Here is a 22,179-nt window from a genome sequence, read left to right as displayed (position 1 = left end):
AATGAAGTGTAGTGCTCCATTTGCATCCTAACAATCTAAGGGGATCTGACCCCTTTGGGTGGGAATCCACAATCTGTTACCATCAAAGCCATCCCTCCTAATATCATCATTCTAGGGATTAAAGTTAAAGTATTGATTTTGCAGAAGTGCTAATATGTAATCCATAACAGCTAATCACTTTTAAAAAATAAATACTACATTTGTGAAAATACACATGTAGGTGAGGATATGAGAAAATTGTAATCTTTTTTTTTCTGTTTGTTGTAATCATCTAAATTGGCACAGTCACAAAGGAAACTAGTCTGACAATTCCCCAGAAAATTAACTGTCAAATTGCCATACTGCCTAGCAATTCCACTCCTAGAAATATGTCCAATCTACATGTAATGATTTAAGTCATATGTTGCCATCTAGTCTCAGGTAGATTTAGCTAAAATGATTTATCTCATAATATTAAAAGAATTACCATTCTGGTTTTATTTCTGTTGCTGTGATAAAACATTCTTTCCAAAAGCAGCGTAGGGTAGGAGGTGGTTTATTTGACTAACACTTCCAGGGCACAGTCTCCTTGAGGGAAGTCAAGGTATAGTGCTCAAGCAGGAGCTTGGAGGTTGAACATTAATTTTTGCACTTTTAGCTAACTATACAGTTCAGAACTACCTACCAAAGGAATGGTGCAAACCACAGTGAGTGAGGACAGTCTACATTAATGAGCAATCCTTCACAGACATGCCCATAGACAAATCTGATCCACACTATTCTTCAGTTAAGACATTGCCATCAGTAGTCTGAGTCAAGTTGATAGTTTAAGATGACCAGAATAAACTATTCATAGTAACATAGCAATCTATTAATTAAAATTATTTTTAAAAGGATACTCTGGAAAGTGTGCACATGTGAGTGTGTTCAGGCATTCACAATGTGGTTTAAAAGAGCAACTAAGACATGTTGTAAGCAAGAAAATATCAACATTTCCAGGACCTGGTTTCCCTACATTACAGAGTGGGTTTGATATATTAGTATCTCAGTAGAAATTGTAGAAAGTATATTTAATTGATTTGTTGTTGGTTTACAGAAAGATCAGAAGTCTTTCAAAGTTGTTGGTAGAACGGATTCATACTTCTTTCTTCTGAAAAGAACTATCAACATCAAATAATCTTAATTTTGCTTCCAAAATGGGTTATGAATGCTGGGTACACATTCTCAGTGAGTTCCCAATACAATGACAGTGATGCTTCGAAGATGACGCTATAAAGACACTAGCTCAGAATTGAGTATAATAAAGGGTTATTTATTTAGGAGTAGACTCACAGATCACAGTCCTCTGTACAACAGGGAAACAAGAACTGTAAGCAGCATCCAGAAGGGAGAGCGAGTGTACACGTTACATCAGCATTAATGGGATAAGAGCCCATGCCCAGGTGGGCTGGTATCTAAAAGGCTACTGGCTAAAGGAGTTCCTAAAGCAATGCTTACTGTCTAACATTTGTTTAAAAACAAACATGCACATAAAGACCACTTCACATGCCTTTAAAATTTCCCTTCCTGTGGATGGATAACAGCCAATGTGATTACACTTATGTATTGTCAAACTTCTAGAAAAAGATAATTTACTATTTCTTTCAGATCTGAAAGGGCTTATTGTATCAGACAACGTGGTGGTGGTGGTAGATACTGCTGTGGGACAATTGAATTATACCCTGTCACTTATATTGTATTATTTTAATAAAACATTGATTGGCCAGAAGTCAGACAAAAAGTAGAAGCCAGGCAACAAGAACAAGAGAATTCCGGGAAGAGGAAAGGGTCAGTCTGCAGTCATCCCAGAGGAAGAGAGATGCATAGGAAGGAAAATGAGAATGCCTCACTGATAAAAGGTACCAAGCCACGTGGCTAAAACAGACAAGAATTATGGGCTAATTTAAGATGCAAGAAAGAGTTAATAAGAAGCCTGGGCTAATAGGCCAATCAGTTTATAAATAATGTGGGCCTCTGTGTGTTTTCTTTGGGACTGAATGGCTGTGGGACTGGGCAGGACAGAAACCTCTGGCAACATAAAAGCTACCTTACACTCCCTTAAAATTTCACTTCCTATGGATGGATAACAGCCAATAGGATTATGCTTACATATTGTCAAACTTCTAGCAAAAAAATTTACTATTTCTTACAGATCTGAAAGGGTTTATAGTATCAGACAACCTGGTGGTGATAGATAATGAATTTCATTGCATTTCTCTTAAGTAATAAAGCTCAATGAAATAAAAGGTAAGGAAGGGATGGTAGGTTGAAAATGGCTCAGCTGGTAAAGTGGCCACCAGTCAAGTTTTAGGACCACAGTTCTATCCCCAGCACTCAGATAAACAACTTTATGTACTGATACTTGTGTATACTGTCAGCATTGGTGAATCAAAGGCAGGCAGATTCCTAGGGTTCCATAGCCAGTCACCCAAGCCTATCAGAGAGCCCCAGGCTCCAGGGAGAGACTGTATCAAAAAGTAAAGTGACAAAGAGCTATAGACAAAACAACTGCTTAGAGCAGGAGAAATTGAGTTCCGCAAGAAGAGGTCTCTAATTGGTTATCCAATCCCATGGGATCAGTCCTGAAATCACATATAGACAAGTAATACTAAATAAACTGGGAAAGTTGTATGTATGTATGTATGTATGTATGTATGTATATATATATACACACACACATATATATACATACATACATATATTTGAATGTATGTGTGTGTGTGCATGCACACATGCGTATGTGTGTGAGGATAACAAAAGAAGACATATTCAAAGTTGATCTCTGGTCTCTATGTGTGCATGCATATATATGAAATATATGATACCTGCACAAATAAACATGAACCTAATATACACACAAATAAAGTAAAATAAAATAATGTTAAGGATACAATTAAATGAAAAGCCTAAAAACATAGAATCCAGTTCATTTTTGTAGTCACATGATTAGAAGTGCAGACCAGACATGTGTCTACTTCATATTCCTCTCATCAGATTCCCTATGTTGAAACGGTGCGGCAGTAACTCTACATGTAACATTTGTACCGTAACCGTAAGTGCGACATTTGCTGAGCTGTTGCAGTCATGAAGCAGCCTAGAAAATTACCAGCAGTCGGGTTACTAGCTGAGTGTAATAGCCAGTCTTCCTTTTTCACATTTTTGCATTGGTTTAAAGGTTCAAATTCAAAATATTCTGTACCTTCCTTTCACAGAGAACATTCCCTGGAAACTGGAAAATGTAGCAAGACAAACTCTGACTGTGATGTCACTTTCTTGAGTTTGTTAGTAGTAACCCAGTAAATTCCTCTAAACAATGCCCTTCCCTGTGGCTTTTCTTCATCTGTTATTATGTGAGACATACTTTTAATGGAAAACTGTTGATAGTCTTGAAAAGGATGAGCTATTGAAAAGAAACATCCAAAAAATTGTGTGGTGAGGGCAGAGAAAATGATTTTAAAAACTGTGGTATAGTGATTGGTGGGTGGTGGGTGTGTAGGGGGTTGGGATAGAAAACTGGGCATATAGTTATTCTTCAGCATCCAGGAGACACTTATGCCAGGAATTCTCTCTAATGCCAGAACTTGAAGATGCCCCTTACATTAAGTAACTCAATAACTGCATATTATCGATATATATCCTCCTCTATACTGTAAATCAACTGTGTAGAGAGCAGATATAGAGAGAACTGACATAGAGCAGACAACATACAAATAACTGTTATTTTGCACTCTTTGGAGAACAATGACAAGAGAGATACCTATGTCCAGTGCAGATGGAATTCTTTCCTGGGATCCCTGGTCTGTGGTTAACTGACTCCTAACTACTGAAACTACAGCTATGAAGAACTGCCTCCATCTTTGACTGATTTGCCAAGGATTTTCATGGAAATGGTACCTAAACTCTTATTTTTACTTCCTTCAGCCCTGCCACCTCAGAGAGTTTGAGCTTTCCAACAGCCACTAGAGTTCTATTGACACAGTGGACCCTGGGCAGTGGTCCAGCTCCCCCAATTCCAGAGACATCTCCAGTGACAGTGCAGGCAGTCCCTTGAGGATTCTACTCACTTGTTGCTATAGAAACTGTCTGCAGGATCTAAAACCTTAGGAAAAATGCCTGAAGGTTTGAGACTTTGCCTCAGCTCCAGAAATAAACTTTCCCTGGCATAACCATGTATGTCTTTAAAAATTCACTAATTTATGCAATATAGAATACATGATATTTGCTAAAAATGAAGCCTCTCTATCCAAACTACTCTTCCTCACATCCAAGCAACTTATTAAACTGAGAGATGCTGAGTCTGAGAAATCAGTGCACTTTCAATTCTGAGAATTTTCTCAGAGGGATTTTAGTTTCTCAGACAGAAAAAGATGCGTTTACAAAGCTGTCTCCATTTTCAATTACATTCAAACACGAATTGATAGCAAGGGATGGATTAGTTTTCAACAGCTGCTACTAACAGATGACCACAAACTGGGTGCCTTGAAACAGTAAGAATGTACTATCATATGGTTCTGTGACTCCCAATTTAAGCGTGAGTATTGCCAGGCTAAAATTCTTGTGCCCTCAGGGCTGGACTCCTTTCTAAAACTTTGGAGGAGAGTCAATTTTCTTGTCCTTTCCATCTTCTAGACTAGGGAGCACCCATGTTCCTGGGCTCCGGGCTTCTACTCTATCTTTAAAGCCAGCAGGGCTACATATCTCTGACCTTTGTTTCATCATTTTAGCTTTTTTTCCCCCTGATCATAGCCAGATCATGGATTCCTATTTCCAAGACTCATTTTCAAATGTTTAAAGTTCAATAGCATTTCCAAGTCCCTTTTGACATTAGTTAACATAGTCAAGGCTCCTCCAGATTAGGCTTTCATAGAATATTTTATATTCTATATATATATATATGAATATATATATATATTCATAAAATATTTGTGGCAAACACAGGATTGTGAAAAAGTCATCAGATCAATAGATCTAATTTCTAATTATAATTAATATTTGGAGCACATGTACTATGAAAATAGAGGAAAAGAATACTGGGGATGGTTAGGTATAAACAGAAACGAGAAAAATATGGAGCATGGGAAGGTAGTGAAGAGAAACTAAGGATGCATGAAAAAGCCATATGGAAACTCGTACTTTATAAGATAGTTTAAAACAGTTGGCTTAAAAGAAAGACTTTGTGTGAAAGTACCATGCATGTATGAATAGTACTGATTCCAGAATCCATGATTTATGAAATGAAAATCCCAGTGCCAGATATAGGATACTTCCCTAGGAGTAGTTGGCTAGGAAGGGCACAGAACCCCCTGTCCACAAAAAGTTCTATGGGATATGGTTATTATCATTAGTTGTCTACCGGAAGTAGAAGATTATAGTCTATCTCTGAAGATATCCCGCATCATGGTTGCAGAACTGAACTAGAAGCTTTCTGCCTTATGGCTAACCTCTATAAGTGATAAACATTGTTATGTGGACATGTGGGAAAGAAGAGCTAGCAATGGTCTTCCCCAATATTAGCCCTTGTGTACTACAATACCAAATTGCAAAGCAAAAACTTCTTATTGGTGCAATAATAGCATGATCAATATAGAGGAAACCAACGTATTTCTGGTTGGATCTGAGTACTGACTGCTCCATAGGAGCTCACGTGTTGTGCAGAACACCTGATCACAAAGACCCATAGATGGGGGAATTTATCAGCACTAGGAGTTGTTTACTATAAGGATGGGTTGTCAAATTTTCTATATCAATAGACTTAAGCTATCCTAGGTATTAATTTAAAAAAAAAAACCTTCTATTTACAGCAAACAGGTCGCGTTGGACAGATGGCTCAGTGTTTAAGAGTACTGGCTGCTCTTCCAGAGAACATGGATTCAATCCCCACATGGCAGCTCACAATTGTCTGTAACTCCAGTTCCAGGGAGTTCAATGACTCTCACACATACAGGTAAAACAACAATGTATATAATTTTTTAAAAAAAATCATTTTAAAAGTTGTATTTATACATATTAGAGTACTACTCAGCGGTAAAAAACAATGACTTCCTGAATTTTGCATGCAAATGGATGGAAATAGAAAACATTATCCTGAGTGAGGTAACCCAGACCCAAAAAGATGAACATGGGATGCACTCACTCATAATTGGTTTTTAGCCATAAATATAAGACATTGAGCCTATAATTCGTGATCCTAGGGAAGCTAAATAAGAAGGTGAACCCAAAGAAAAACATATAGTTATCCTCCTGGATATTGGAAGTAGTCAAGATTGCTGGGCAAAAATTTGGGAACTGGGGGGTGGGGTGGGATGGGAAAGGGGAGATGGGGAGAGAAAAGTGTGAAGGGGAGGATAGGGAGAACTTGGGGGAAATGGGACGGTTGGGATAATGGAAGGATGGATATGGGAGCAGGAAAGTATATATCTTAATTAAGGGAGCCATTTTAGGGTTGGCAAGAGCCTTAACTCTAAAGGGGTTCCCAGGGATTCAGAGAGATGTACCCCACTAGGTCCTTGGGCAGCTGAGGAGAGAGAGCCTGAAATGGCCCGATCCTATAGCCATACTACCGAATATCTTGCATATTACCATAGAACCTTCATCTGGCGATGGATGGAGATAGAGACAGAGACCCACATTGGAGCAATGGACAGAGCTCCCAAGGTCCCAATGAGGAACAGAAGGAGGGAGAACATGGCAAGGAAGTCAGGACCGCGAGGGGGGCACCAACCCACTGAGATGATGGGCCTGATCTATTAGGAGATCACCAAGACCAGCTGGACAGGGACTGAAAATGCATGGGATAAAACCAGACTCACTGAATATGGTGGACAATGAGGGCTGCTGAGAAGCCAAGGACAATGGCACTGAGTTTTGATCCTACTACATGTACTGGCTTTGTGGGAGCCTAGCCGTTTGGATGCTCACCTTCCTAAACCTGGATGGAGGGGGGAGGACCTTGGACTGCCCATAGGACAGGGAACCCTGACTGCTCTTTGGACTGGAGAGGGAGGAGGAGAGGAATGGGGTGTGGGGAGTGGGGGGAGGGGAAAGGAAAAGGGAGGTGGGGAGGAGGCGGAAATTTTTATTAAAAACATTTAATTAAAAAAAGAAAAGTTGTATAAAACGGGATCTAATGCTAAAATTCATGACTGGTCAGAATGCTGAGAACTGGCCACTACTGACTGCTCATGATTAAACTGGACACCCATATTGTAACTGCCTTGCTGAATAAGGTACTGAGCCATGTGGCAAACATAGACAAAAGTAAAGGACTAATATAAGTTATAAGAGTTAATAAGAAGCCTGAGCTAATGGGTCAATCTGTTTATAACTAACATAGATCTCTTTGTGGTTTCTTGGGACTTAACAACTGTGGGAACGGGACAGGATAAAAACTTTAGTCAACATCATATCCCTCCTCCAAGATTCAGGGAGCATTAAGAAAAAGGACAGAAAGAATAAAAGATCTGCATGATAGGAAGAGGCTATAAAATGCTGTCTTATGAGTATGGCATGGCTATGGCACTCATAAACTCAGGTTAGCTGTGGTTGCCCACATAGGACATACATAAAACAAAGCCAGCAAGCACCAGAAATGGGGGAGGGGGTCATGGGGCCCCTATATTACCCAAGGGACCTAATGACTATCCAACGTTGTTGGGGGAAAAAAGTCATTGTCTTCAGTGATATAGTCACTAATGAGTCCTCCAGTGGATGGCTTCAGAACATGCCTACATGAATGCTCTTGATTAAAACTAACGGGTCACAAAGGAAAAACAAAACAAAAAGAAATGAAAGTGGCATGGGTACAATGTGGGAGGAAAGTAGTGGAGGTAGGAGAAAGATGAGAAGGTAGAAAAATAGTACGACTATAATATAACATATATATATATATATAAAGTCACATAAACCATCCTTAGAAGTATCAACTATTATATATGTAAGAAATTGTCAAATATTATTTTGATGGCTACTCTTGGTTGTCAACTGGACTACATCTGGAATTAACTAAAACTCAAGTGCCTGAGTACACCTGCCAGCGATGTTTTCATTAATTAAATCAATTTAAGTGGGAAGATCTATTTTTTTTTGTTTGGTTTTTCGAGACAGGGTTTCTCTGTGGTTTTGGAGCCTGTCCTGAAACTAGCTCTTGTAGACCAGGCTGGTCTCGAACTCACAGAGATCCTCCTGCCTCTGCCTCCCAAGTGCTGGGATTAAAGGCGTGCGCCACCACCGCCCGGCTGGGAAGATCTATTTTTATCTGGATCTTTTGAGGTGGGAAGATCCACTTTTAATGTAGACCACATCGTCTTATGTTAGCCTACTTAAAGGACATGGAAGAAAGAGGGTTTCACTCTGCCTGCTTGTTGTCATGGGCAAATCTTCACTGGCATTAGAGCCTACTTCTTTAGAAGTCCAGTCTATACAGAACACCAGCTGAGACATCCAGCCTTATGAACTTAATAACTATTGGATTCTTGACACTTCCATTGGTAGATAGCCATTGTTAGACTTTTAGATAAGCTGATCACCCCTGTGAACCATTCTAACAAATGTGATAGATAGATGATAGATAGATAGATAGATAGATAGATAGATAGATAGATAGATAGATAGATAGATGCAGAGTATATAAATTCATTCTATAGGCTCTGTTCCTCTAGAGAAATCTGACTAATATAATTATATATGTGTTAAATGTGTGAAATTGTCAAATATTCTTGTATAAAATTATGTATTATGTACATTTGTTAAAACTTCCATATATCATATATAAAACTGTCACATATATATATGTATGAAATTGTCAAAGCACAATTGTTTTAATGTTTTGGAGAACTTTAATAATCAAGATAAATGGATAATAATCAAAGATTGTTACTTATGTCAGACTCTTCTGCTAGGTCCTCCCCATCAAACATGCTACCTGAGCTGTACCACTTATCTCTCTTAAGGTGAGTAAAAGTTACAAAGACAGAAAGGACACCCCAGAAACAGTTAAGGAAAACAGGCATAAAGCCAAGGATTTTCCCAGATAGAGGTGGTGGAAATGTCAATTCACCAGAGATATGAGTGAATTAGGTGTAGTCTCCCAAGAACTTATTGGTCAATACCCCAATACATACTATAAAAGTATTTGAAGATCAAGTTTGAGATGCCTATCATCTGCTTTTCTACAACTGTAAACAAAATATCCAACACTGAAAACTTCTAGAGAGGAAAGACCTGTTTTAGCTCAGAGTTTAAAGGGTTAATCCCATGGACACTTGGTTCTGTGATTCTGGGTCCATGCTGAGGCAACCATCATGGAGTTTTTCACCTCACGATGGACAGGACTATGGAAGAGAGGGGATAAGGGATAAAAAGGGGCAAGAACCTTTCAAAGACATGCCTGAGTATCTTACTTCCTAGAGTCAAGATTCATCTCTTAAAGGTCCTGGCACCGCTCACATCATCCAACTTAGCTGTGAACAAAGCAGTTAATATATGAACCTGAGGCACACACACCATGTTAAAACCACATCAAAAATTAATTAGGTCACGAGTGTGAGCTCATTGTGGCAGAATTCGAACCACTGTATGAGATGAGAGATTGAAATTCTCCAATTCCCATTCAATGTCCCATCCCACATGAGGACATAGCAAGAAGACATTGATCTGAAAACCAAGAAGAATGCTTTCTTGGGGACCAAATAGGCTAAAAAATTGATCTCAGACTCCCCAGGATGTCCAGCTGTGATAGTTACATTTCTATTTCTCAGTCCACCTAGACTGAGGCATTTTGTCATAGCAGCCTAAAGTGACAAAGAAAATATTCAGATATATAGGTAGCAAATGGCAGAAGCCCAGACACATAAAGCAACATCAACAAAACTAAGAGAAGAAGCAGGCAAACCTACAGACAGGAACTGAGAATCAAGCATTGAGCCAGTGAGAGAAATCAGGAATTAATTTGAAAATATGACCCATACTACTAATCAAGTCAACTTAAGTGATGCTCACAGAACCCTGTATCTAATAACTAACTCACCAAAATGGACTGTGTGATATAAAAGTCTCCAAACAGTCCTCTGCACTAACATAAGAAAACATGCCTGTCCTAAAAATGTAGTTCATTAAAAGGGCAACTGAAAGGCATTTAATTCTAAATATTGCTTAGACAGTATATTTATACATAATACATGTGACAATAAGAAAACAAATTACACGGAAAATTCCAAAGGAGCACACTGAAAGTACACAATACATGGGAGTCTGGAGAGAAACTTCATGGGCAAATTGATAGCTTTACATGCTAGTATTAGAAAAGAGAAGTTAAAACCCATGATAGATATTACACTCTGCCTCATAAAATAAGAAAATAAAGAAAAAATTACATTCAAAGCATAAAGAAGAAAATACTAGAAATTATCACAGATGCAGCAACAACCAATCATAACTTCTCATACCTCTGTTACTGTTGGTTTCTCCGTTTGTTAGGTTTGTGTTTCCTGCTCCTATAAACCTAGCACCAAGCCAGAGACTGTTTCTGAAAGCAGAGTAGCAGATCCCAATGAACTGGAAGCTATGACTACAATTTGAACATCTGGGGAATTCATAAAGTAGCTCGAAGTTACTATGGTGATGGGAGTACTCATTGCTGACCACTGTAAGCAGCCTGGGCTTCTGCTAGAAATAATCTACCCACAAACTGGGAGACTCCTTGGAGCCTCCCTTGGCCATCTCTGTCCACCAGTAGTGAGCAGGCCACTAAAGGAAACATTAGGGTAATGATAAAGGCTCAGACCGCTCAGTGATACCTGGATTGTGCCTTTTACCCAGAAGGGAACCCGAACTGGCCCACACGCTGTATGGAAGTAATAAGAAAGAAGTGTGTATTCTGGAAGAATAAAAAGGTAAGTAGCACACAGGACCTCAAGAGCAGCGTCTTGCGCTTTTTGTGACGTGTGTGTGTGTGTGTGTGTGTGTGTGTGTGTGTGTGTGTGTGTGTGTGTGTTAAGTCTTAGTGGACGCCTTGGCTGGCTGCTACCAGAGAGAAACCTTGAGATAGATGGAACTTGAAGTTAAAATGAAGGAGACGGGGACCCTGTTGATGGATTTTACTTGTCACACTTCATCCTCCCCCAGCCCCATCTCCTGTCCAAGCACTGCAGCCGAGATCCCAGAGCATGGTTAGCCTTGCACAGTTCCTTGCTCTGCTCCTACACTCATCCCTCCCTCTGTCCTGGGTTCTTGATGTCATGGCTTTGGGCTTTCTGTAGAAACAACTTTGTCATTCAGGTGCAGAAGTGTAGAAGGCCAATATAAATATCTCTGGGCAATGGGAGAAAGGCCCACAAATCACACCTTCTTTCAAAGCTGAGGGGAAACCCCATTGGCGAAATGCTTGCCGCCCAAGCCTAGCACCTAAGTGCCATCCTTAGTACCCATATAGAAGTCAGGTGCAGAGGTGTGCACTTGTGATCCAAGCATTGGGAGGCATAGACAGGTACAGCCCTTGCTATCCAGCCAACTTAGCCTAATCAGTGAGCCCCAGCTTCCAGTGAGTGACCCTGCCACAAAATCAAGATAGACTCTTTCTGAGGAATAACACCTGAGGTTGACTTCTGACCTCCAACACACACACAGAGATGGAGAGACAGAGACAGAAAGAGAGAAGAGAAAGAAAGTGCAACAGAGAGATGGAGAGACAGAGAGATAGAAAGACAGAGACAGACAGAGAGCCTCCTTCCTGTCTCAGGTAAAAGGACCTATAAGGCATGCTTTAAGCTTCAGAAGGTTCTGGGTGGTGGAACATGCAGCCATCAACTTAATAGAAGCCCTGTTCTGATGAATTGTCTCATTCTCTGGCTCCCTCCTCCTGCTCTTTGCTCTGGGTCTCGTCCTAAATGAATTATTCTCATGTAATTTTTTTGTCCTTTCTTTGAGGAAAATCCAGTTGGGACACCAGTCTTCATACCAGAATGTTGATTCTTCCCTGGCCACACAGAGCCCTTCATGTCTTTTAGAAAGGACTGAACACAACTTGCAGTCCATGTATTTGTATAAGGCCACCCCTCTTGGGAGAATGAAGGCTGGCAGTTTTCCCTAGGGAAGAAGTTCTTCTAACTTGACCCCATTGCTAATGGCCCCTTCTTGCCCACAGTCCCTTCTCTTTAGGAGTTCCATTTCTTTGAAACAAAAAGCCAAACACATAGCTTCTCTTTTCACATTAACTTTCCCTGGAAGGTGCCTGGTGATTAGCGAACTACGCTACCCTAAAATAATCCCTCAACCCTTCTGTTTCTCTCATTTCTTTTCTTTGTTGTTACACAGTCTCGGAGCCATGCGCTCCTCTTTTTAAATGACAGACTATTTTCTTTGGCACAGCTCCAGAGAACAGCAACAGTTAAAGTCGCTGCTATGTGAAAGAGCTGTATTTGTTTAGAATTTACTCTGAGGGCCGTGAGAGCAAGCGACCTGGATTTTAGAAGCCGCCCCAGGAAATTCACAGGATTTTCTTTCCTGTCTTCTTGCCAGGAAGCTGGCTTCTCATTGGCCAATGGTGAGTTGCAGTAAGGTCAAAATTTATGCTAGCTGGGCTCGCCTAAGCTCTCAGCCACCTTGCTCTCTCCTTACCCTTATGTATATACAGTAAAAACAGAGGCATGAAAATGACAGCATTAGCTTAGGCTGCCACACGACAGATGGGACAAATAATCTTCCCAGATCTTTCTTGGAGGAATATATAACCAACAAAGAAAAGGGATTGACTTTGCACACACACACACACACACACACACACACACACACACTCATCATACTTTCACGAGCAATTCAATCTAGGTGAAGAAACAAAATGACCTTCAAAGGAATACTGTACTGACCCACAGAGGACAAGAGAACACTGAAGCAGGAGGCTCAGAAGTGAAATTGAAGACCGACAGAACCTTTGAACAATGGGGAGCTCACATCATTTGATGGGAAGTGGTGGTGTGTTTTCCAACTTAGAAAAGGTTAGAAATCTGGATTCCTTATCTCAGAAGGAACACGGGAGCGATGGTGACCTTGGGTTGGGAGACAGAGGTCAGAGGTACCATTTGATCCACTTTTAGCATCATTATCAAAATGAAAATGTTTGCTTAGCATGGCAAATAATGTTTTTTAAACATCTGTAAACATAGAGCATGCCTGGTGTTGGCTTTGTCCACTTAACTCTCAGTAATTCAGAAAAGCTGCCAGAGTTCAGAAGCACAGGGTTCAATTTGGCACTTGCCATGGAAACCTCTCTGAAATCTGCCTTCAGGATGCTCTGGTCCTCTGGTTGTAGAAGCTCCACTTCTTGTTCCCTTATTTTTTCTCATGAAACAGCTCTCTGTACTTACTTCCTAGACAGTAAATAACTTGGTTCTGCCGCATCGCTAGTCAATCCCTAAGGATCTGCTCCACAAATCACCTTCAAGGCTGTTTATTTTGCTTTATCTTCTCCAGGATACAGGGAATAACAGAAGTTGCTTTTGTTCAGGCTGACTTAACCATTCATTTATTTTCTTTTTTTTTCTTTTTGCTGCCTTCTAACTCACAAGATGGGTTGATAATTAATGTTTTACTCTAAAAACTTTTGCTTTGGTTTTTGAGACAAGGCCTGTAGTTTAGGCTTATGCATCAAGGATAAATTTTAACTCCTCATCATTTGCCTCCATCTCCTAAGTGCTGGGGTAACAGGTGTGCATCACCATGCCCAGTTTTTGTAGTACTGGGCACTGACCTTGGGGCTCTGTGCATGCTAGCCACCAAGAAAATAAAGAGAAGAGGATAGAAGGAGGGAACGCAGGAAACAAGCAAGGAAGTGGGCAGAGGAAGAGTGGGGAAATTTTTCCAGGGTCTGTTTTCTTTAAATAATATTATAGAGAATGAAAATTGGTGAGCAAGGTTTTATTATTATTAACAAAGATCTCTTAAGAAATTATATTGCAGTTTTACACAGCAAAAGCTATCACAATCTTTCTTACTTCACAAGTCCTTCCATATTCAAAAATAAAATCATATTTTTAGAGCATATGGTTGGTTAACTACGTCCAACATTTATGAATCTACTGACAAATGTAGGTTCAGCCGTTGTGCATTATATGGGCAGGATGGCTATGTGAGAGAACTTTCCATTTTAGCTACAAGTCTAGGCATTTTGTACAGATGTAGCTTTGCGACCCTGATCTGTTGCCCAGTTGAGGACTATGACAGAGGGCACCTTCCTCTCAGCTCACCGTCAGAACATCAGCATTTTCTGAGTCATGAGTGATGTGTCCTCTGCCTACAACTTGCTTTCTTGGCTTCCAGGGAGTATTTACTTATCTATCTATCTATCTATCTATCTATCTATCTATCTATCTATCTATCTATCTATCTTCTTCAGCTCCTACTACTCTTCCCTTTAGTTGATTTTTTCCCTTGTTTTTCATTGGTTTTTACATTTTTGGTGTTAGCAAAACAAAATAGAAAACCCAGAAATCTTACCATCTCCACCAAGGATAAATATAAGAACATTCCAGCAGTCACTGTTAAGATCCAGTCTTGGACACATGGATCAGCAGACACGGAGAGACCAATGTACAGTCCTATGAAGGCAGTCAGGGCACTTAGAAAGTTCATTAGGATGGCAGTCCTGATGGAGAGTCCCGAGCTTAAGAGTACAGCGAAGTCTCCTGGAGTTTGGGCAGGGAGGGGGAAGTCACCATCACTTATTTGAAGATGCTTTTGACAAATTAATGTACTACTAGTTGGTTCTGAATTGAGCAAACAGAACTGATTTGGAAAGTAAAGATGAATGATCAGTTAGTAAAACACAACCACCTACACCTCTGGGGCTCGCTGCCCAGTTAATTTGAGGCTCAAAATCTATGTATTTCTTTTCCTAAATATAGCCCTTCCAGAGAGGTCTGTGACACATTCTCCAGTCTCTGATACCCTTTTTTCTGAGCATTTTCAGCTCAGAAAAATGCCAAGTGAAGGTATCCTCTAGCCTGGAGTTTCTTAGTTCATTTCTGTTGTTGCTTTGGTCTGGATCCTTGCTGGGGGAATTTGTGATGCTATACAGACTTTTATGGCTTACTTACTTGGAGTGTATTGTAAGGAAAGAGAAAGACGGCTGAATTAGAGATTTTTAAATCCTTCAAATGCTGATTTGAGAATTGAGCCCTTTCTTTAGAAAACGCTTTTATGCAATGATCAGAGTCAGAGCATACCCTTCTTTCCATACCTCTGTGCCAGAAGATGAACATTTTACCTGCAAATCTAGACGGTCTAGTGTTCAGTCTCATCACCAAACAGAGGCTGAAATTGAATAGAGATTACATGTGGGGCTCTATTCACGAATTCCATTGCATAACCGGTCCCAGAAATAGCTCACGATGGTACCATACTGGCCTGCCGCACACTGCTACATGGCCCCATGATGTGAGGTTGAAGGTCAAGTACCACACCACTAGTGCAGTAGCTTAACACATGGCCATGGCGTTTGAGTCCCAGAACAGTTCAATTTCGCTGGACTCAGAAAGGACCTTAGCTAAAGTGGGTCAGTAATAACTTGGTAATGGGACTTTGGGGAATGGAGATTGATCACAAGAGGGCATGGCTGACCCATGGGACAACCCAAACTTGAAATTGAAAGCAGAAAGAATGAGCCTGTCCTACTTTCTTCGTTCTTGCTCTGATTAAACACTCTGGCTGAAAACCTGTGGGAGGAAAGGATTTATTTTGTATTATATTTTCATGCCACAGTACATCACTGAGGAAGTCAGAGCAGCAACTCAATCAAGACCTTGGAAGGATGCTGCTTGCTGACGCACTCCTTTCATACTTAGCTAGCTTTCTTACACAGCTTAGGACCACCTTGTCAGGGAATGGTGCTGCCCACCATGGGCTAGGCTCTCCTAGCCCATCAATGAAGACAGTCCCTCATAGCCATGCCTACAGGACACCAACCTCCTCTAGCCAGTCCCTCAATGTATGCACCTTTCTGAGGTGGCTCTAGGCTGTGTCAAAATGACAATTAAAGGCTAATTGGGTAGAGGTCTCCCTCTCTATAGACCACCTATGTAAGCAGCACCCCCTGCACTAATTCTAGCCCTGTTTCTGAAATCTCTATTTTATTCAGTCTTGGTTCCTCGGGATTGGTGTACAAGGTTGGATACTAACTTTATACAATAAAAGTCCTCTGTGTATCTGATACCATATAACTGTTGCTTCAATTTTATGCTGAGCTTTAATTATTCTGTATTAATCGGGTTAACTCATGTTTTTATTTTAATTTGAGTGATGTTTTATCTCACAGGCCCATTTTCTGACACAATGATTTCTCTCTTAACATGTTTACTATGATTAACATGCAGGATTTTGTGAACTTTGCCAAAGTTCTTTAGAATGAGACTTCTCTGGATGACTCTCTTCTGTATTGAATTATCTGGAATATGTGAGGTACGATTCTCGACCCTGGGAAAGAAGATAAGGGACCCTCTTAAGCTTTATCTAAAGGTCAATGTATTTGTTTGCCTAGTTGGTTGGTTTGTGTTTTGATTTGATTTGCTTATGAATTAAATAAACTAAAAATTGAAAGTGATTGAAATATAATGTTTCTCTGTTTTAAAGTCTAGAGAAGAAGCCAAGCAAACTATTGGTGGGGGTATACTAGGACACCCTCAGGAAGTGGGAACACTTACCCATTTCATGTGGAATTTCATGACACAAAATAGCAATTGTTGTGGTTACTCCTGACTCCAATGAAGAGGAGAAGGCTGTCCCTATTACTAGGCCATCTGCAAAATTGTGCAGGCTGTCCCCAAGCAGTATCATGATTGCCAATAAGCTGACAGTTTTGCCTAAAGAAGGAATGAGAAGTATTAATAAAGAGCTACAGATGTCACGGGTTCCTTCCCCTCCCAGCACCTTTCCCATTCGCCCTGACATTCTTACATTGCACCTCATCAAACAGCCCTGTCATATTCAGAATTAAAGATAAGCCAGAACAGGAAATGAAATGTGGTACCCAATAAACTCAAAATGATCATTATATTTTTTAACTGCTTTGACCAATCATAAAATAAATTATGTGCTGATACTTGGTTTCTTCATTTAATTGAATTAAGCTAGGATGATTTGGATGAGAATGGACCCCACAGGCTCGTATGTTTGAATGTTTGGTCCCCAGTTGGTGAAATTCCCTGGTAACGGTTGGAAGCCATGACTCCTCTAGAGGAGGTGTCACTGGGGACAGTCTTTGTTTTATTCTGGGTGCTCCCCTCTACCTTCTACTGTGATTTGAGATATGAGCTTTCTGCTGTTCCTGCCATCATGCTTTTCTTCCACCATCATGGACTCTAACTCTCCGAAGTCATAAGTGCAACGAAATGTCTTCTTTTATAAGTTGTCTTGGTCATGGCATTTTATCGCAGGAATAGAAAAGTAACTAATGCCCATGTCAAAGATGAACCCTAAAGCAGTGCTACAACCCCCTAAAATGCTCCCAGTGCCTTTCCTGCCATGGTCTTTGTAAGCATTCTAAGATAACCTAAGAACTGCATGCACGGTGCTGATGACCCTCACATCATTCATATGTTGGAACTTGACTTTCTGATGTGATGCTATGGGGAAGTAGAGCCTTAGGGAAGTTGTTAGGTGTTGAGCTGGGGCTTCTGCTCTATCCTGCTTGCCATGTGAGGGCACAGTGAGGAAACACCATCAGTGAGCCAGAATGGGGGACCTTGCCTCTCCTTGACTTTGGCTTTTCATGTTACAGACATTGGAAAAGAAATTTTTATCATCTATAAATTACCCACATAAGGAAATGTGTTAGAGCATAGCACTGTTCGTGGACCGAGTCAACTCTCCCTGTGGGGTACCACTGGCGTACTGATGAGCATCCAGAGCTGCTGCTCTGACCCTGATGCTCCTGCACCCGTCTGCTCAGTGTAATTTCTGTCATCATGAGATCACTGCGCTGCCTGACCTGACTGTGATTAACGACCCTCCTAAACTGCCTTCTTTGCCCCCCAACCGTGTCTGCAAACGGAATCACAATCAACTTTTCTGGCTCCCAAATTATCTTTGTAGCTATTACTCACTGTATTGTCTTTTTGCAAAATAACTTTAAGTACCAGACCAGCTAAACACTGAACAAAATAAAGAGACATTTTCTTTACATAGGGCTATGTTCTATTGTGCTTAATATCTGCTTAGTAGTTGTTAAAAATTATCATAATGGGCTTGCATTTTAATAGAAAAAAATTCTATTAAAAATTTCATAATTCAACCTAGTTACAGATTTGAGTAACTAACCAAAAAGGTACTTTGAGAATAACACGTGTTCTGACAGTAAGCTCCCTGGGTTATTTTAGTCAATAAGAATAGACATTTACCAATAACCGCAGACTAAAGCTTTATTCCTCTGCTTCAAACATGCTGTGGAAGCGGTGTAGGCAGAAGCTGCTGCCACTATCACTGAGAATGTTTTCTGAATAAGTGGTGGAAACAGGCAGAGGTTAGTTTCTCAGATATTGACCAATTGTGACCCAAGAACGAAAGGTCCTGCTGTATTTTGCAGTAGGACAGTGAGTGAGATGACACGCTGTATACTTAAACAAGTGATGAACAAAGTTCCTGTTTTCAAGCAGGAGATAACTGCATTAACTGTGCTACAAAGATGGCCTATGTAAATTCTAAAGCCCAGACATGTTTGTAAATATCAAGAATTGAGTTAAGGTGTCAGGTTATATAATTCAGTGGTAGAGTTCTTGTCTGGCTGTATGAGGGACTAGGTTTAATCTCCCATATGAAAAAGAAGAGTATAGAACAAATTTTCACCTTTTTCAGGGTTTACTAACTTTTTTAATCCTTTGTTAAAACTGGAGAAAGTTCAGGAAGTGATCATAAACACACAGGATAAATACCAAATTTTTTGATTCAGGAGGTTCACTCCAACACTGCCTGAAAGTTCTCAGCCTCTAATGACACTGTGTCACTTCGATGCTCCTGCCAGTTTTCAACAACAAATTCCTTTTTATAATATAATTTAAAGTGGTATATTAAGGCACAGCTGCCTACAAATAAAGCCTTATGTTTTCCTTATGCCTACATGCAGGTTTGATCCTAATAGAATGCATACAAATGCAAGATTTTCTGTGCTCTAACCCTTTCTAGAAAACTGTATGGCCTATTTTCATTGTCTATTACTTTATTATCTCTGGTTACAGGTTTATAAATGTCACAGTATGGAAATGTAAGAAGACACAAGGCAAATAAACATTTGCATGCAAACCACAAGCTACACACCATGCGCCTATGCATATTTAGCAAGATCATTCATTCATTTAATGGAAGATAGCATTTGCTGATGGTTTAATATACTTGACAACAAAATGTAATATTTCACCTTTTTTCATGTTCCTGGCACAGAATCACACATGTCTGAACTATCTGAGATTTTCCACCATGGAGCATGGGCTAGAACTAATCTGATTAGTGGATTTGTTTATTTAAATCAGACTGTGGAGAGGATTTTCACATCCTGTCTTTGGAAAGAAAAGTTGAGCCCTACCAATGAGGCAATATGAAAGAACAGATCACAAAGTCAAAGCTAACTCAGTATTTTCCCGGCAAACAGCAGCTGAGTGTTTTAATTTGGATTTGTTCGCTGTTCATTTGTATGTTATGCATGATACCTGCAGTGGGAGGATTATTTGCATGAAAAGGCTGTTGCTCCCTCGTGTGGTTTCTACATTCTGCTCCTAATTTGACTTGGCATATCCCCCCCCCCTTTTATTTCAAAAGTAAAACCAACAAAGTCTGACATAGACCTGCTAGGTGTCAAATATTCCAGATTCATACTGGAACTAAAATTTATACAAAGATTAAATAGTATCCTTGACCTCTTGTAGAGATGGCTCTGCAGTTACAAACACTAGCTACTCTTCCAGAGGACCCAACTTTGTTTCCCAGGTCCTATACAGTGGCTCATAACCATCTTTAACTCCAGGTCTAGGGGATCTGATACCCTCCTCTGACCACTAAGAGCACCTCACTCATGAGGAGCACAGACATACATGCAGAAAATACATTCACATATATAAAAAAAGTTAAAAATATATTTACAAAAGAATTAAACAACATCCTGGAAGCAGAATTGTAAAGAATATGAAATTATATATTTTTAAATCAAATTAGTAAATTACAAGACAGTATAGCTAGAACAAAGCAAGTACTGTTATAGTAATATTGATAGTAGCAATACGTATTTATTCTTATTAGTATTTACATTCCAAGCTACATGGCAAACTACAGACAGTGAACACATGCCTGTTCTATTCTTCAGTACATACACACAGCCTCAATCATAGCACAGCTTCAGACTATTTTGTTCATGCTGGTGATCACATTCAGGATTATATACATGCTAAGAAAATGTTTTACCACTGAGCTGCAGCTTCAGCTCCCCAAAGTACATCTTGAATAAAAACTTGAGAGAATCCATCTATGTATGCATGAATGACCACAAGGAAATTTTGATACAGTAGCATTTTCTTTGCTCGTGGATGTTAGAGGCTCACTAGCCTTGTAACCTCTCCAACAACTGGTTTCTTCATTTGTATAACTTAGGGATACTTACTCTTAACTTTATTGTGCTAGGGGAGAATCAAGTGAAGTAATCCATACTAAATGTTTACCACAGAACCTGGCACATAAGAAGGGTTTCATGATAACTTTTATACTTGCTCACCTAATTTACTATGGTAGAACTGGACTAGCTAGTCATGACTGGCTAGCATTCAAACATTTATGACACTTTTGTTACAGAAAAGTAACAAAAATTAGAAAAGGGCAGGTATAAAAGCAACTGATGAAAATCACACCAAACACAAACTTCAATTATCCATAAACTAAGGAAAGAAAAATGAACTTATAAAATACATAACTGAAATTCAGAAATAACAGAGACAAATCAAGCATGATGGCTCATGACTGTATGCCCAGAACTTGGGAGGCCGAGGCAGGAGGGTTGTCATGAGTGACAGGTCAACCGGCCTACATAAAGAGTTCCAGGACAGTTTGACTAGTGGTGAGACCCCATCTCACATAAAATCTTTCTTCCAATAACAGAAATTAGTTAACTGGAGAAATCATAGAAATAGACATTGATAGTTAATTATCAGGCAAATAAATAAGATGTGCACAAAGCCACTGACTGGGATGCTGCCATTTCATTGACAGTGCAGCAAATGAGACGAATCACGAGAGAAAATAAAAATGTAACTCTGCCTCCAAAAGTAATAGTGAATGAAAGGTCTGGAAGACCATCGAAGCCTGATTTCCGAAGAACCATAGAAAATACAAATGTATATATACTAATTGAAGATTTCAGAAAGTGACATTAAATAGTTGAAGAAATCAATTGTAAAGAATGGAATAAAGTTAATATTGGCATGTGGTATTCTTAAAAGGCAGACAAGAATGGCTATTTGCCAAGATCTTATTGCAAACCTTTTCATCGTGAAATAGAGATGCACTATTCAATCATGCTCTTTTTGACACATTTGTTTAAAAACAGATATAGCTTTCTGTGTCACCTTTTATATTTAAATTTTAACTGTAAAATTGAGACTCACATTTTCTGTTGGAGGTTGGCACATCACCAATGGGTAGCTCAGCTGTCTGTGAATCTTCTGGGCCTTTCTATGTCAGATTAAAATATAATTAATGAAAGGTGAGTAACTGTCACATTTGGTTGGAACCTGAAACATCTAAAGAGTTACATTGACATTTGGAAGCTATTTTGCTACTCCAGCTTACATATACAACATACAAAGTAGAACAAAGTCTATGAGGAGAACATATTCTTTGTAGTAGGAGAAAACCGTAGCCTTCACAGAGCTAGCCTTCTGAGCTAGCCTGTAATTCATTCAAACCCTTAAGTTACATAAGCCTTTACTAAAGACAAAGGTTTAGAAAATGGTCCTTGACCTAATTTGGCACATCTCCTGAAGGCTGTCCTTGAATTCATCTCTCAGTCCATAAGTGAATGGTGTGCTTTGGCTAGAAGAGAAAAACCCAAACAAACCCAATGCCTTATGTTATTCTCTCTCTCTCTCTCTCTCTCTCTCTCTCTCTCTCTCTCTCTCTCTCTCTCTCTCTCTCTCTCTC

The 22,179-nt window shown here is 39.7% G+C and overlaps 1 protein-coding gene across 2 annotated transcripts in view; it reads right to left on the bottom strand.

The window, feature by feature from the left end:
* Slc39a12 (solute carrier family 39 member 12) overlaps window positions 1-22,179 on the bottom strand; it is a 95,607-nt gene that overhangs the window by 9,008 nt on the left and 64,420 nt on the right. For both annotated transcript variants that reach the window (XR_003377550.1, XM_005354641.1), the window contains exons 10-12: window positions 21,645-21,711; window positions 16,707-16,865; window positions 14,506-14,693 (exon numbers count right to left, since the gene is read on the bottom strand). Coding sequence is in view for 1 of the 2 variants with exons in the window: in XM_005354641.1 (XP_005354698.1) it covers window positions 14,506-14,693; window positions 16,707-16,865; window positions 21,645-21,711 (414 nt within the window). In the remaining variant the exon portion in view is untranslated. The remainder of the gene's footprint in view (window positions 1-14,505; window positions 14,694-16,706; window positions 16,866-21,644; window positions 21,712-22,179) is intronic.

The sequence above is a fragment of the Microtus ochrogaster genome, chromosome 16 (genome assembly GCF_000317375.1).
Source record: "Microtus ochrogaster isolate Prairie Vole_2 chromosome 16, MicOch1.0, whole genome shotgun sequence".
Classification (NCBI taxonomy): domain Eukaryota; kingdom Metazoa; phylum Chordata; class Mammalia; order Rodentia; family Cricetidae; genus Microtus; species Microtus ochrogaster.
The sequence above is the reverse complement of the archived record's forward strand: the minus strand, read 5'-3'. Positions and strand labels throughout refer to the sequence as shown.